The 15,257-nt window shown below is 53.4% G+C and overlaps 1 protein-coding gene across 1 annotated transcript; it reads right to left on the bottom strand.

The window, feature by feature from the left end:
• Positions 1-560: 560 nt before the first annotated feature.
• On the bottom strand, positions 561-15,008 carry BPIFB3 (BPI fold containing family B member 3). The gene is made up of 15 exons (XM_043480373.1): positions 14,897-15,008; positions 14,022-14,178; positions 13,490-13,594; positions 12,913-13,053; positions 11,286-11,349; positions 9,143-9,203; positions 8,282-8,373; positions 7,977-8,156; positions 6,961-7,014; positions 5,608-5,778; positions 4,616-4,683; positions 3,158-3,200; positions 2,306-2,369; positions 1,624-1,700; positions 561-811 (listed from the first exon to the last, which is right to left on the bottom strand). The coding sequence occupies exons 1-15, from the start codon at positions 15,006-15,008 to the stop codon at positions 782-784; spliced, it is 1,419 nt and encodes a 472-aa protein (XP_043336308.1). The 3' UTR covers positions 561-781.
• Between the last annotated feature and the right edge of the window lie 249 nt (positions 15,009-15,257).

Below are 15,257 nucleotides of genomic sequence, written 5' to 3'. Positions count from 1 at the left end.
AAAACGCTTACTCAGCCTTCAAAATTCAACTCAGACGTCACTTCTGAGAAGTGTCCCAAAGTCAGAGAAACACAGACTCAGACAGACTCAGAGAAACAGAGTGAAGGATGGAGGCGTTTAGAAAAACAGAGAGAGGACGGGACTTCCCTGGTGGTCCAATGGATAAGACTCCATGCTCCCAATGCAGGGAGGGGGCATGAGTTCGATCCCTGATCAGGGAACGAAGATTCCACATGCCACGCATGGCATGGCCAATAAAAAAATAATAAGAAAAGAATAATAGAGAGAGGGGAAGGAAGTGGGGAGGGGGACACAGGGAGCGCCACACAGAGGCGGACAAAGGCAAGACAAGACACAGAGGTTGCCAAGGTCAACCAGTTAAGTTTGGGACACGAAGCTACAATGACTAGGTCCCAAGTCCCCTCACCTGCCAGGAGCCCTGCCTGGAGCTGGGGAGGGCGCTGGAGGCAGAGGCCAAGGCAGCCCCAGTGTGACTGGAAAACAAGCCAGCCAGGAGGTGCTGAGACGAGTCATTTATTGAAAGCTCAGGACTTGCCAAGGAGGCCCTAGATCTTTCTCCAAAGCAGAGTCTTGTGGCTAACCCTGCAGTCCCCACTCCAGACTGGGGGCAGAGATGCAGGGCCGGAGCACCTGGGGAGCCCTGGGTGGATAAGGGACACTTGTACTGTCACAGACATGGGTTAGAGCCTGGGAGGGAAACTGAGGCAGGTGGGCAGGATTCTGGTGGTCAACACAGAGGGATGGCAGCCCTCTGTCAGCCTCAGGATGACACGGTCAGCACCACGGCATTCTGCAAGGAGCAATGGCTCTAGGTTAGGTCCTCTGAGCCCTTGTGCCCAACACCCCGCTACACCCCCCCCCACACCTCCAGCCACTCTGCATCCCCCACCCCCAACACCTACCCCATGCCCTGGGGCGAGCACTGTACTGGGAACACAACCGGCACTTAGGAAGTGAATGAGTGAACAAATGAAGGAACGAGGAATAAATGACCTTCAGTGTGGGAGAGGTCACTGATTTTAGAGACTTTATTTCAAGAGTCATTTTTCCTGTGACTTTATTGTGTGACCTTGGACCAGAAACTGGGCCTCCTACAGCCTTGGCCCTTATCTGAGAAGTAGGTCCAGCATTCCCTGATCTGCCCACCTCCTAGAGCTGTTCCAAGACTCAAAGACATACTGGACTGAAAAGGATTGTGAGACCATGTCCAATCTCAGCAGGAAAAAATGTCCTGATCTATTAGATAAGGCTGCCACAGGCACAGCACAGGGGAGAAACAGAAAGTGTTCTTGCTACTCCTGGACCAGGGGAACTGTGATTCTGTGAGGAAACCTGAGATCCCAACCTACAAGCCAGTCCTGTGTCTGAATTCAACAAGAAAGATCTCTGTGACTGTTTGACAATATCTGCCTTGGGCAAGTAAGGAAAAGAGTGCTAGAATATATGTCACATATTTGCCATTCCCAAGTTAGGTAGTTTATAATCCCTGAGCAACCTAGAAAACGGAGCAGCGACAGACCTTGTCGGAGGCAGAGCAGTCCCCTCTCCAGAGACAAGCTTTAGGCCCATCATGGCTTACTCTCCCCACCATGGGAAACTCACCTCTATGATTGCCAGGGCCGCATTGGCAAAATTGACATTGAGGATCTTAGGCAGGGGGATCCCGACATCTAGGTTCACTGTGAAGAGGATGTGGTTGAAAGCAAAGATATGTGAGGGGCTAAGGTGGGACCTGCTGACCCTATTCCACCACTTTGAGCTAGCCAATTCTCTTCTTGGAGATGCAGGTTCCCGTGAGACTCCTAATCTTCCTACTAAACCCAAACAAAAATGCCCCTTTTCTCTATTGTCTTAAGGGGTTCCCTCAGCAGAGCCTCCTTGAGGTTCTCTCAGTCTCTTGCACATTCTGGGTCATTTATATTTTATTCATTTGTTATACAACTATTTCCATCTGGATTGTGAGCCTGAAGACACGATCCACATCAGATAGCTCTTGACGCCCAGAGTTGGGCATGATGTAGTAGCTATCCATATTGTTTGACTGGAAACAGTCCTGGTTTCTGCATCTTAGAAAGGGGGATCAAGCCCTCTCCAACCTCAGTGTCTATTAAGAACAATGGAGAATGATCAAATCACTTTACTGTACACTTGAAATTAACACAACATTATAAATTAACCATACTTCAATTTTTTATAAAAAGAATAATGGAAAGAGGCAACGGATTTGGCAGTCCTGAGTTCAGACACTCTATGTGTCCAAGAAGACACTTAAGGCTGCGCTTACCATTGACCTTTGGCACATAAGCTAGCCGGACCACGTTGCTGAGCCATTCTTCTAAACGGGACGCCTGCAACAGAGCATGCAGACAGGCTGGAAGGGGTGGCTTTGCAGGGAGCAGTACCACCCTTCCCAGGGAGAAAAGTCCAGAGGTCCAGCTGCCCCAGCCTCCCCACAAGCCTGATGACATAGCTCCTAGTGGGCACAGGAACTGCTGGGGTGGGCAGTCCAGCAGTGACCCCAAAGGGGACTCTCATTTAGGCAGGCTTCACTCTGGGCCCCATGAGCTTGGAAGGGCTGCTCTCCTGGAGGAAGGATCTGGGGCACCTGGTGGAGGCCTGTGTCTGAGAAAGAGGGAGGAAATGAGTTCAGCTCCAGTAACTCTGTGTGGTCTGACCTTAGATTCCTAGGAGCTGAGAAACCCTTAGAATGATCTAGAATCTGAAACCATCATGAAATTCTAGAACCTCAGGACTTTGTGAGAAGCAGGAAACTAAAGGCTCCGTGAGTCTCTGTAATGTTAGAACTTTCTGAGTTCAGGGACCTTATTACTTGTGTGAAGTTCCAGAATTTTGAGCCCTTGTGAGGTTCTACACACTTGCAACTTTGTAAGGTTCCAAGATTTTGAAAGATCGTGAGGTTCACTTTCCTAAGACAATGACTTTGACAAGTGAGTGCACGTGTGTGCATGCACATATAGAGACACACACCGGCCCGGATGTTTGTCCACTCTGTCTTTTTGGGGCAGAGCCCAGACTGGGGCTAGCTCAGTCATATGGCCTGACTCATCCTGCCTCCTTTCCACCCCACTTGTAGACCCTCACCACCACCAAACTGCCCAGCCTCCCAGGAACTTACATCAAAGGTGTGGGCAGAGGAGGATGCCAGCTTGACGCTGAGCCTGGTGGAGAGAAGAGAGATGTTGAGGGGCCCCAGCACCCACCACACCCCAGCCTGCCCCATCCCTAGCTCTCCAGGATCAGGAAACAGGGTTACAGGCCCAACTCTGCCTCCGTTCAGCCTTGACTTGGGGTCTCAGTTTTCCTACCTATAAAATGGGCTTGGAGGGAGCTAACCTCCTTCTGAAATGTCATGACTGACACTTCCAACTCCATGGCCCTGGAACCTTTATCTGACTCCCACTTGTTTGACTGACGCTTTCTGAGGAGTAGCCCTCCCACAGACTGAGCCCTGGATACAGGGTGCGCTGCACCCCACAGCTGCTCACTAACAGCAATAAACCACCAGTGGATCACAGCTGGCCCACACAAAGGTCCAGGGCCAGAGCCCGACACACATCTCTTCTCCTGAAGAGCTGAGGCTTCAACAGCCACCAGGAAGAGGAGATGAACCCTGAAAGTGGGTGAAGTCTTTGTCAAGTTTAGAAATGGAGGGGTGGTAGAGCCTTGCGGGTGGAGGGCGGAGGGGGGGCGATGGTGGGGGCAGTCACAGCCCGAGGGGCCGGCAGGGATCAGGTAAGCACCGGGTGCCTATGGCACAGGGCAGTCAGATCTCAGAGTCCCTTGGGAGAATTCCTGCATCCTGCATCCAGGGGAGGGACAGAGGGGCCCCAGGCCCCAGGCCAAGATGAGAGCTCTGAGCCTGGAGAACAGAGGCCTAGACAGAGGACTTGCTTCCAGGAATAATGCATTTTTGGAGCCTGGGCTTTGCAAACTGTAACGTGCTGTGAATGCGTAAGGAAGGATTGTCATCAACCTCACCATCTCGGTTATGATTATCATGAGGCCTAGTAACCAGAGGCGAGGAGAAACTAGAGAAATAGCTAGTCCACATGAATAACAAAGCATCTGACCACATTCAAGGACAGGTATCTCCATGGCCTGCCTCTAGGGCTGATAACTCAGAAGTCTGGACTCCACCTCTGCAGCAGGTTTATCTCCAGGGCCAGGTTTTGAGCAGGTGCAGTGGAAGATGCCCACTCTGGAGCCGATTCTCTGAGCCCTAGTTGCCTCATCTGTAAAATGGGCTAAGACCACCCCTTCCCAGCAGGTTCCAGAGGCAAGGAAGACGCTGGCAAAACAAACACCTGCAATTCAGTTGCCTCTCAATAAATAATGGGGTTTTTGCTAGTCCCTAATTCTTTTTTTTTTTTTTAAGTCTTTATTGAATTTGTTACAACATTGCTTCTGTTTTACATTCTGGTTTTTGGGCCGTGAGGCTTGTGGGATCTTAGTAACTCAAACAGGGATCAAACCCACATCCCCTGCATTGGAAGGTGAAGTCTTAACCACTAGACCACTAGTGAAGTCTCCCTAATTCTTGTTCATAAAGACAACACCCAGGATCCCACGTTACCGTTCCAGGGATAGTGAAATGTGCAGCTTGGTAGCCGAGGGAGCCAGCTGGGCATTTAAAGTCATCACCTGCATAAGAAGAGCAGGCAGAGATTATGCCAAATTCGGCAAAAGGAGTTTGAAGACAGGTCTGCCTTGGCCAACAGGTGACTTTCCAACATTCATTTCCTCCACTACCCCTTGCTGAGGCCCTACTGTGTGTTCGTGTCCATGCTGGGCTGCAAGGAGGTCACTTGAAGGTTCTGGTGCTCAGGAACCGGGGTACTGAGGGCTATCAGTGTTGGATGCGAAGGAGTCCTGGGGCGGCAGGCGCTTGGACAGACCCTCAATCCCACCTGCAATGGGCGAGGGAAGGCATCGCCCACGAGGTGACCCCTGTGCTGAATCCTGGAAGACGAGGAGTTAGCCAAAGGAAGGGGAGAAACGTGGTGGTCCCTGCACCAACAAGGGCAAGGTGGGGGAACCTGGCAGCCCTGAGTAACTGGCCTAGGGCGCAAGGCTGGGAAAAGCAGAAGAGTGAGGCCGGGGGTGGGGGACGGGGCAAGGAATGGTGTCGAGCCATGTGGGCCAGGGCAGAGAGCAAGCAGGGTAGGCACTGCCTCTGCCCAGATGTATGGTTGGGGAAACTAGCAGAGGTGGGGTGGAGGGGAGCAGACTGGAGGTGGGGGGCCAGGGGGAGCTGGAGGGTCATCCAAGAGATATCTGAGCACAGGGAGGCTAGGCTGCTGCTACTGCTGCTGCTAAGTCGCTTCAATCGTGTCCGACTCTGTGCGACCCCATAGATGGCGGGGACAATTCCTGAGATCCTCAGGAAGCACCCGGGACACATGTGTGATGAGGAAGCAGGCGGGAGTCCGAACGCTCAGGTGGTAACAGTGGGGGAGGGCTTCCTATACTGTGTCCCTTGGGGCCCCCCACCCCAAGATCCGCAGCCTGGAGCGGGTTAGCCCTACTCAGAACCCCAGTGCTGGCTCCCACCCCTCAGCCGCTCACCCCATTCAGCTGGAATAAGGCTTCATGGGCCCCTTTAGGAAGGTAGGACAGCACATGGATGGTAGTTGGGATGGAGACCGTGGCCTTGTGATTCTGAAGCGTGACCGTGGGCGCTTTCTTCACCCGCAAGGAGAGCAGGAGCTGCTGGCCTGGGGGCAGCTTCCGCAGGGCCTGGAGAGAAGCAAGGGCAGAGCAGGGGGCATGGGGGCATCTTAGATATCCCACTAATAGAATCGGTCGGTCAGTCAATCAACAAACACTCATTGAGCACCTAGTGGGTACCAGTATTGAGCTGGGAGCTGTGGTAACAACCTGAACCAGACAGATCTGGTCTCAGCCCCCTTGAGGCTGACATTATGGAACAGCCCAATCAGAGTCAAAATCGCCCCTAGGACACACTTTATTACACAATGTAAAAAAAGAAAAGAAAACAAAAAATCTTCTTATGCCCATAGTCCCTGCATGATCCATCCTCTGCCCTCCTATCTAGCCTCCCACCACTGGCTCCTATTCTCTTCTCTCTTGGACTCAGTGACCACTTTGTTGTTCCTCCAAGCAGCCAGGCTCCTACCTCAGGACCTTTGCACTTGCTGTTCCCTCTGCTGGAAATGTCTTCTCCAGACACCTGCATGGTTCCCTCCCTCCCCTCTTTCAGCCTTCAGCTCACACGTCCCCTCCTCGGTGAGGCCTTTTGCAGGGTACCCTCCACCTTCTGACATTGTATATATTCTGGTTATTTATTTGCTCAATGTCTGTCCCTCCCATCACAATGGCAGCACCTGGAACACAAAGACTTTTACCTACTTTTCACTGTCTGCCCCTTCCACATGCCCAACACCTAGCACAGGGCTGGTACATCATTCAGATTCCCACAGCTGGAAAGAAGCTATTCAGCCCCAGTTGGAGGAATGGGAGAACTGAGGGCCAGGCCCTGTGGTCATGTACTGACTGATGCCCACTAGTCAAATCTCCCTGAATCTTCTCCTTTCTCTTCCTTCTCCAAGGTCACTGCCCTGAGTCTTCTCTCTGGGGACAAGAACACTGAGACTAAGACAGTTGGAGGGAGGGGGCTAGGGTCATTTGGAAAGAAACTCCTGTCCTCTGCTTGACAGAGGAGCAACAGACTGGGGACAAATGCCCAGTTGACTTCTGGTGAAGTTAAACCCCGGTCCTTTCCTCTCTAAGCAAAATCTACTATCAGGAAAGGATATGGTGTTAGTCAATCACACTTTAGTGTGAACTTGAACTCAACATTCAGTTGCCTGTAGAGCTGTATTGAGAAAGATTCTGGAGTCCATTCAGGGTCATGAGGAAAGACCTACCATGAATAAAGTCCAAGAGAGCGTCACTCACCTCAGGGACCAAAGCTGCCAGGTCTGTAGTTGTCAGTGGGACATTGCTGGGAAGCTGGACCAGAGACCAAATGGGAGGGGGGATAAACACAGAGCCGAGAGGGATCCCTCAGCACAAAGTAGCTTCCTCCCACCCAACTACATACATGCAGTTCCAAAGACACTCATGTTCCTTCTAGCAACCAATGATGAGTGCTTACTACATGCCAGACACATGCTAAGGGTTTTCTGAGCCTTCACTCATTCCACCTTTATAACTGCTCCAGGAAGTGAGTGCTATGATTACTCCCATTTTACAGATGAAAAACCTGAGGTTCCTGTCCAGGCACATAAGTTGGTAAATGGTGGCACCAGGCTTTGATCTGGGCAGGCTAATTCTAGAACTTTTAAACTGCCCTACCAATTTGAAGGCTCAGGAATCTGACCCCACATATTTTTGCTTTTTACCCCAAAATATTCTCAAATGCTATAAACTTGTTTCCATCATTTACAAATCAGAACATTTCATATAAATTTGCAGTTTCTAACTTTAGGACCCCACATCCCAGGTGATCGTGCCTCTGTACCTCTTTAACACTGTGTTTGGGCTCTATATACCTTTGGTATAGTCCAACCCAAGTTTTCTTCTCTTCAACTTAAATATGCTCTCGAGAGAGTAGTGGGAACGTTAGCCATTCACACTTCAGTAAAAATTGAGCATTGACTCTACAAGAGCTCATCTGGTGCAGGGATAGAAAATTGGCTACATTTCACATGCCAGTTTTGACCAATTCAAAGTAACTTCTGGAGAGTCATGTTGAGAAGGACTCAGAAGTCCCATTCAGGTTTAGCCAAGTAGAGACCATTATCAATTAGCAATGTCTGCCACAAGGACAAGCATGGACATGTACCTGCTATAAACCTGTCCAAGTCTCTCTGATTATAAGAAGGAGGCTCATCAGGGATGAACAGTGACGAGGTTCAGGTAGGCGACAGCTAACATCACTAAGACCCAGCAGGGCAGGTTGCCACACTTACCAGCTCAGGGGTGATGTCCAGGTCAAGGGCACCACTTGTCTGCAGCAGCCCAAACATGGTGTTAAAGAGGAACAGAGGCACGGTCACCTGGGATGTGTGGTCCTCTTTGGGCGGCACCTTGATGGGGTTGCGGGGCTTGGGGAAGTCGACGATGTCACCAGCTACGCTCTTCACAATGGGCTGCAGAGGTGGGAGCAGATCTCAGGGCAGCTCACTCACCTGGCTCTGACTCAGCATCCCTTTCCTGGCCTCCACTGGGACCTCACCCACCCCCAGTGGTGGGCAGGGCCTTGGTGGGGACTTACGTTGACGTCCAGCTCTATGTACTGGTTGGAGATGAGAGGCAGTGTGGCCAGAGTGAATTCCACAGACCCAAGAGCCCCGAGGGGCACCAGGCCTGGATGAGGAGGGGAGGAAAGAGAAAGGCCCCATGAGCCCAGGCCCTACCGCTATTTATTAAGCGCCTGCTGAATGCCTAGCACTCTAATGAGTATTCACCTGGGCACTACTGTCATCCCCATTTTACAGATATGGAAACTGAGGCTTTAACAGAGGAAGTCACTAGCCCCATGCCACACAAGCCACAGAGTAGCAAAGCCAAGTTTCCTGTTTTCCAGAGCTGCTGCCACTAACCACGTCATTGCCCTGCCTCTCATATAACACCACATACAGAGATATATCTGCCCCCAGGTTTTCTATCCTAATCCTAGTTAAGCATTTTTATACTTTTTTCAAGGCCCATTTGTGAATACAAAAGGCATCCATGTCTCCATAAGGCTCAGAGAGGCTCGGGGCCACTGTGGCTGAGGGGTCCTGGGTTCCTTATGTAAGCTCTGGACCTTGGTCATCTTTTCTGTTCAGATAATAATAACATCTGCCTCACACTTCTGACAGTGCCAGACACCCCACCGGTGCTCAGAGAGTGGCCTGAAGCCCCGACAGACGGAGACCTGGAAGGCTCCGCGTCTCCTCACCCCGATGAACCGGCCCCAGCCCAGAACTCCATCATGAGGCCTCCTCATCATGGCGGCCTCGTCAGTCTGAGGAAGACGTGAAAGGTCCCAGAATTCTGCCCCATCCTCTTCCCTGGTACTCCATCTGTTGGGGTAATGGGGTGGAGAGGCAAGAGCAGGTACAGAGGAGGAGCAGGGCGGACCCTAACTTACCCAGCACTGCCCCCAGGAGCTCATTCACCACGCCCAGCACACTGTCCACCACGGGGCAGAGCTGTGTCCAGAGGAGACAGGAATTAACAGGAGCATAAGAGTGGGCCCCAGCATGGTGCAGAGAATCGCCGCGTTTTCTTTAAATTATTTGCTACGGAGTCCCGGGGACCAAGGCATGGCAGATGATGGAGATGGATAGGGGGGCACACAGGTGGGAGGCATGGATGGGTTGGAGCTTGAAGTGTCAGAGGGCAGAGTGGGTGGTGCAGAGGGCCAGTTACGTGGGCCCCCTCAGAACACCTTGGAGGATGCTGGCGGGACCTGGGGACACATTCCAAAGGCTCGCTGGGGCGTGGGGACAAGGCCCTCCCCAGAGGAAACAAATGGCTATTTTCTCCAAGGTCTCAGGGCCCCGCACCCCCACCCCACCCCCACCATCTAGGTGAATGCCCAGAGACCTACAATCCAGATCCCACAGAACAGCACCTCCTAACCTCCACCCAGAGTCAGGCCTGGCCCAGGGCATCCGCTATACACACCATCCTGGGTTTCCTGAAAAACCCCTGGGCTGTGACAACAGGGAGCAAGCAGTTTGGATTCCAGAATCCTATCACGGAATCTGAGCCCACCGCAGCAAGAACCAAAGGAGGCCCAGCCCAGCCCCTTCTCTCACTCAGCCCCTTCATTCTACAGCTGGGGCCAGAGGAGAGAGGCGACCTGTCCAAGGTCACAGCTGTTCTCAGAAAGACAAGAGAAGGCTGTCTTTTCATTTAAACTTGGAGTCCCTAACTCCAGGGCTTCTGGGGTCAGACACATCACAGAAAGGAGAGGAGACCAGAGGGGCTGTGATGGGAGGGGGTGAGCAGCCCCTTGGAGACCAGCTGTGTGCCGCCTGCAGGAAGGAGGTACGTGCAGCTAGGATGGCTGATAGCAAAAGAGAAGCCGGAAATCGGATTGCTGAGAGAAGCCTCTAGTATCTAAATGCCAGTCTTTAACTTTTATTTTTAAAATTTCTTTGAGTCACATAAATCCTGTCTTGAAGCCAATTGTCCAGAGACCCCAGTTACTGGCTCTGACTTAAATGTAGCTTCAACACCCCTTGTTGAAATTGACCTGAGATGGGCCTGGGCTGCCGGGAGCTTTCCTTCTCCCCCTGAGCTGCTTTTCTGATTGGATTCTTGAAGCCCAGGGCAGTTTTGTCAACATCAGTCTCCCATACCCTTGCTACCTCCACGACTGTTCTTAACAAGGACTGACAAGGGAGGTCCAGCCAGGACTGGCAATCAGAAAGCCTGACTACTCTTTGCTGGCTGTGTGACCTCAGCAAGCCACTCCCCTCTCCATCCTTAACAAAATGGAGCTTTGGCCAGACCAGCTTAAGTGTGGTTCAAGGGACGGCAGGGGCAGGCAGGAGCATCCTGGGGCAGTTTCATCATATTGTGTTTAACATTGCATGATGTCTTAATATATGGGCTTCCCTGGTGGCTCAGCAGTAAAGAATCTGCTTGCAATGCAGGAGATGTGGGTTCGATCCCTGGGGCAGGAAGATCCCCTGGAGAAGGAAATGGCAACCCACTCCAGCATTCTTGCCTGGAAAATCCCATGGACATAGGAGCCTGGCAGGCTATAGTCCAGGGAATCACAAAGAGTTGGACCTGACTGAGCGACTGAGCGTGCACGTGCGCGCGCGCGCACACACACACACACACACACACACACACACACGTCTTAATATACACATATGTGGTCTCCTTAGTCGTGTTTGCTAAGCACTGGGCTTTGTTTAAAATCACTGAGTGACCCAATTTTAATTCAGATCTAGTTTAAAGGAAAATATAAAGTCAATAACAATTCAGGTGGCAAAGACAAAGCAGGGGGTAAGAAAGGGACTTGGATTGGAAAGCAGGTCATCGGAAGCTGTACATTTAGGGTTCAGAGGTCTGGGGACAGACTGTGCCAGCCCACCTACAGACTGGCAGGCGGCACCTGGGAGGCCCATGGGCAGACCAGGATGGGATTACCTGATAGGCGGGGAAGGAAAGACCAGCCTAATCCTGCCTGGCGCCCAGATTAATGCAAGGCCAGGGAGGAGGGGCATGGCCCAGGGGAGGGCGTGTGCCTGGTCTGCGGCCCCCACACTCACCAATTCTGGCAGCACCTTGAAAAGTGTCTGATCCACAACCCCAAAGAGCGGTGCAGGCAGCAACCTGGGCAGAATGAGATGCGCGAAGGTGTGGCCACCACACAGGGATGGCGCCAACTCGGATGACAGGGAAGCGTGGGCACTTGGGGCTCAGGACATCACCCATCTCCTCTCCTGGTGGGCTTGACTGGGACTTAGGGAGCTGGGTTTAAATCTTGGCTCTGCCTCACCATGGGGCCCAGAGGAGGATTTCAGTTTCCCCATCCATACAGTGCCTGCTTTAGAGAGAGAGCTGCTGATACTGAGATCAAATGGGAGCATACACGTGTCTAGCGCTCAATAAATGTCTGTTCCCTTCGTCTCCCCCAGTATGTATAGACAAGTGACATTTGGGTCAACAACAGCACCTGGCTTGGGGTGAGGGTTCAGTAAGTATTTGTTGAATGAATGTCTGAGGGGGTGGCCTGAGGATGTGCATGGAGATGGACTTAGGTCTGTTTGGAGATGATGGGTGTCTAGGGGGAGGGTGACAACCACAGAACCACAACCACAGGACACCAGCACCCTCCTGAGCCCCACCCCCTCCAAGCCACCTCTAGCCCAGAGGAACAGGATGGAGCCACTGGGATTTAAGGAGCCCAAGACCCTGTCTGGAAGCCCCTTATTAAGGCTCTTCTGCAGATAGAACCAGAGAAGGCAATGGCAACCCACTCCAGTGTTCTTGCCTGGAGAATCCCAGGGACAGAGGAGCCTGGTGGGCTGCCGTCTATGGGGTCACACAGAGTCGGACACGACTGAAGCGACTTAGCAGCAGCAGACAGAACCAACCCTGGTTCACCCTATTCTTGGAAACTAACACAGAGCTGTCTGATCACCCATCACTGTGCAGGGGCCACCCAGCAAAGGTGGGGTGTGGGTGTGGGGTTTGGTCTAGAATGGAGAGACTAACAGGGGCTGACTCAAAGTTGAAAGGGGTAGGGGCAGACGGCAGATGACAGTAGGGGCAGGAGCAGAGTGCTGCAAGAAAGACTTGGACCTGAGTCCAGAGACCAGTTTATCTCCACACTTGCTGCAATGTAGGTGTGTGACCTTGGGCAAATCCCTAGCCCTCTTTGGGCTTCAGTTGCCACGTGGTGGAAGGTCACTGTGACCTAAACGCCTGGAGTGAGGTGGATATAAAGGTGCCAGAGACTTTGGGATCATTAAATTTAGGTGCTCATTATACAGATAGGGACACGGAAGCCCAGACAAGGGACGGGGATCCCCTGGGGTCACACAGCAAGTCAGAGGCTGAGCTGGGTCTCTGACATGCTACAAGCAGAAACTCAATTCCCCACAGATGGAGGGACCCCCATTGGCTCTTGTTCTATCTGGAAGAAGGGAGGCAGGCTCTCCAGGGCTGGAGAAGTGGATGCTCAGGCGCGGGACTTGCAAGCTGGGGACTGGACCAGAGTCCTTGTCCGTGGTGGGCCTCAGTTTACAAGTCTGTGCAATGGGCTGATGCGGTGAGAGGGGCAGAGGCAGGGTGAACTCAAGCCCCGCCCAGCTAGCCAAGGAGACCCCGAGGAGTCCTATCAGGTCTGGACGCCGGGAGCCACCCAACTAGGGCTCCAGCCCGCGGACTCACCCCGTGAGCAAGCTGATGTGTCCCAGGAGCGTGCTGCAGCGCTTGAGGATAAGGATGGGCGTACCCCGCGCGCTCACGCCCAGCGCCACCCGCGATGACACGTTCACTTCGGCGGCCAGCTGCAGGAGGCCCCCCAGGGGGCTGCGAGACCAGAAACTGGGGGCGTGACTAGGCGGCCAAGGCCCCACCCACCAGGGCCGCCTCAGCCGCGCCCATTCTGGGGCAGCTGACTAGGGATCTGATGGGCTGCGGAGGGGGTAAACTTGCAAGGGGGTCTAGTCCCCGCCCCTTCTCTCCCCACAGCCTCCTTGCCCTTTCGCACGCCCCTGCGCCCCCTCCGTCACCCCCACCAGTGACCTCTCTCAAGGAGAGAGATGGAAGTCTCTGGACGTCCGTGGGATGGAGATCCCTGGAGAGTGGGATCCAGGGAGGGAATAGGAAAGCAGGAGTCCCTTGGGAAGGAAGTAGGGTGGGAGGAAATAGGGGTTGAGGGGTGAGCCTGCGGAGACAATAGGGTAGTGGGTCCCCAGTGGGGTGGGGTGGGGAGCAGTAGGTAGAGGCCCAGGGGCACACTCACCTGGAACCATGCAGGCCCACCTTGGTGTGCAGGTTCAGCTGCACCCCAAACCCTGGCAGCAGCTTCACAGACACCTTTGGCAGTGTGACTTCCTCCACCTTCAGCCTGCGGGGAGGACAGGGCCACTGACACACCCACGCACCGGTCCCTTAGTGCCTGGACCCACCCAGACCAGGCTGCTCAGGGCAGAGGTCTTTGGAGCAGACTCTTGAAGAGGAGGGAGGGAGCCATGGAGATAGAGGATTAGCCCAGAGAGATTGAGCAACTTGCCCCAGGTCACACAGTCATTGAAACTGACCCCAGAGCTGGAACCCTCAACCACAGGGACATGCTGCCTGACATTCAGTAGACCCCTTCTTTCTGACTCAGTTTCTAGGACTCCCTGTCTAAGGCTCCCCATGACATTTCCACCGCCTTCCAACAAATTTAAAAAGTCAACCGCTTCTCTATTCCCTGAAGCAAAGAAAAGACCAGACTACATGTACAGCACACAGGAGGTAGGCAGTCACGCAGCCACATTGTGAGGACTCACCCAGAAAGCTCCTCAACAACGCCAAAAACTCCTCCGTAGCCCAGCAGGCCACCTCCTCCGAGCAGGCCCCCAGAGCCCAGGAGGCCCTGGTTCACAGATGTGACTGTCCCCAGCACGTTCTGCAGAATGGGCCCGCCGACCAGCGAGTTCTGGATGGCTGCAAAGAGGGCAGGCAGGGGCGTGGGGGAGGGGACGGAAGGTTCATATTACAGATGAGGAAACTAGGGCCCAGAGAGGGGCAAAGTCACATAGCAAATCGGGTTTGGGGCCAACAGTAGGACAAGGGCTCCTGGACATTGGACCACCCGGTAGCATTGAAAGGGAGGAGCAAAAGTAAAGGAGGGAGCACCCAGCCACCAGAGCTTGAGCAAACGGGAGGAGGCAGCCCCTCCTGGACACGACTGGCCTGACTCTACATGGATTGTGAGAAGGGCAAGATGGAAGGGACTGTCTCGTGGAGGTTGGGACGGCCAGGGGAGCTTCCGGGAAGCATTTGCTCTTCACAGCCATAGTCATTCTGGGCCGTTGAGCCCCTGGAGCCCCAAATGCCTAATAGAGTTCCCCCACCACAGAAATGGGGGAGCAGAAATGCTGGCCCCGCCAGCACCCTCCCCTGGACCTCCTCAACCCTGCCCATCCCCATCCCTGAGGGAGACTCAAACCCTGCTTGCTCATCCAGTCCAGTTCCCCTCTCAGAAGAGAGTGAACTATCACCCACTGGAGCCTGCACACCAACCTTTAAGCCCCTGAACTCTACACAGTTGGGAATAGAACACTGTTCTCGTCTACCCCCTGAAGCATAAACATGTAAGTCTATCTATGAGACAGTTTACCCTGCAGCTGGATCCTCACACCCTGCCCCACCTTGGGCTCACCTTTGCCGAGTTCATCCTTGTCGATCCGAGCAAGGGTGCCCACTGTCTCAAGCAGCCCCTGGCACGGAGTCACCAGAGCCCAGAGGAGAAGCAGGGACCACACGCCCAACATTGTCGGCATCACACCTACTGAGAACGGAAGCAGGAACCTGGGGCCATCCTTGTGCCCAGGCCTTCTCCTCCTTGTGCCCCTTCACCAGCCAGGGGCCCTCCCACCCGCCTGGCACAGCTCAAGTCCAGCTTCACTCGCAGGAAAGCCCTCTCCCTCCAATTTGAGCAGCAGCTAACACGTCTGAATTTAAAGTCTTAGTCATCTGTGGTCCCAGGGAGCCTGGACCTGGCTCAGAGACAGCCACAGAGG

This window comes from Cervus canadensis, chromosome 10, assembly GCF_019320065.1.
Source record: "Cervus canadensis isolate Bull #8, Minnesota chromosome 10, ASM1932006v1, whole genome shotgun sequence".
Classification (NCBI taxonomy): Eukaryota; Metazoa; Chordata; class Mammalia; order Artiodactyla; family Cervidae; genus Cervus; species Cervus canadensis.
The sequence above is the reverse complement of the archived record's forward strand: the minus strand, read 5'-3'. Positions and strand labels throughout refer to the sequence as shown.

What these genes read in the sequence shown, in the direction of transcription:
- BPIFB3 (XM_043480373.1), bottom strand. Translation starts at nt 15,008, where the DNA reads ATGTTGGGCGTGTGGTCCCTGCTTCTCCTCTGGGCTCTGGTGACTCCG. An exon ending in TGGCAGCTTTGGTCCCTGAG is followed by an intron (nt 5,779 to 6,960) that starts GTGAGTGACGCT and finishes GCTTCTCTCCAG; the next exon opens with GCCCTGCGGAAGCTGCCCCC. An exon ending in TTATGTGCCAAAGGTCAATG is followed by an intron (nt 1,701 to 2,305) that starts GTAAGCGCAGCC and finishes TCCTCTTCACAG; the next exon opens with TGAACCTAGATGTCGGGATC.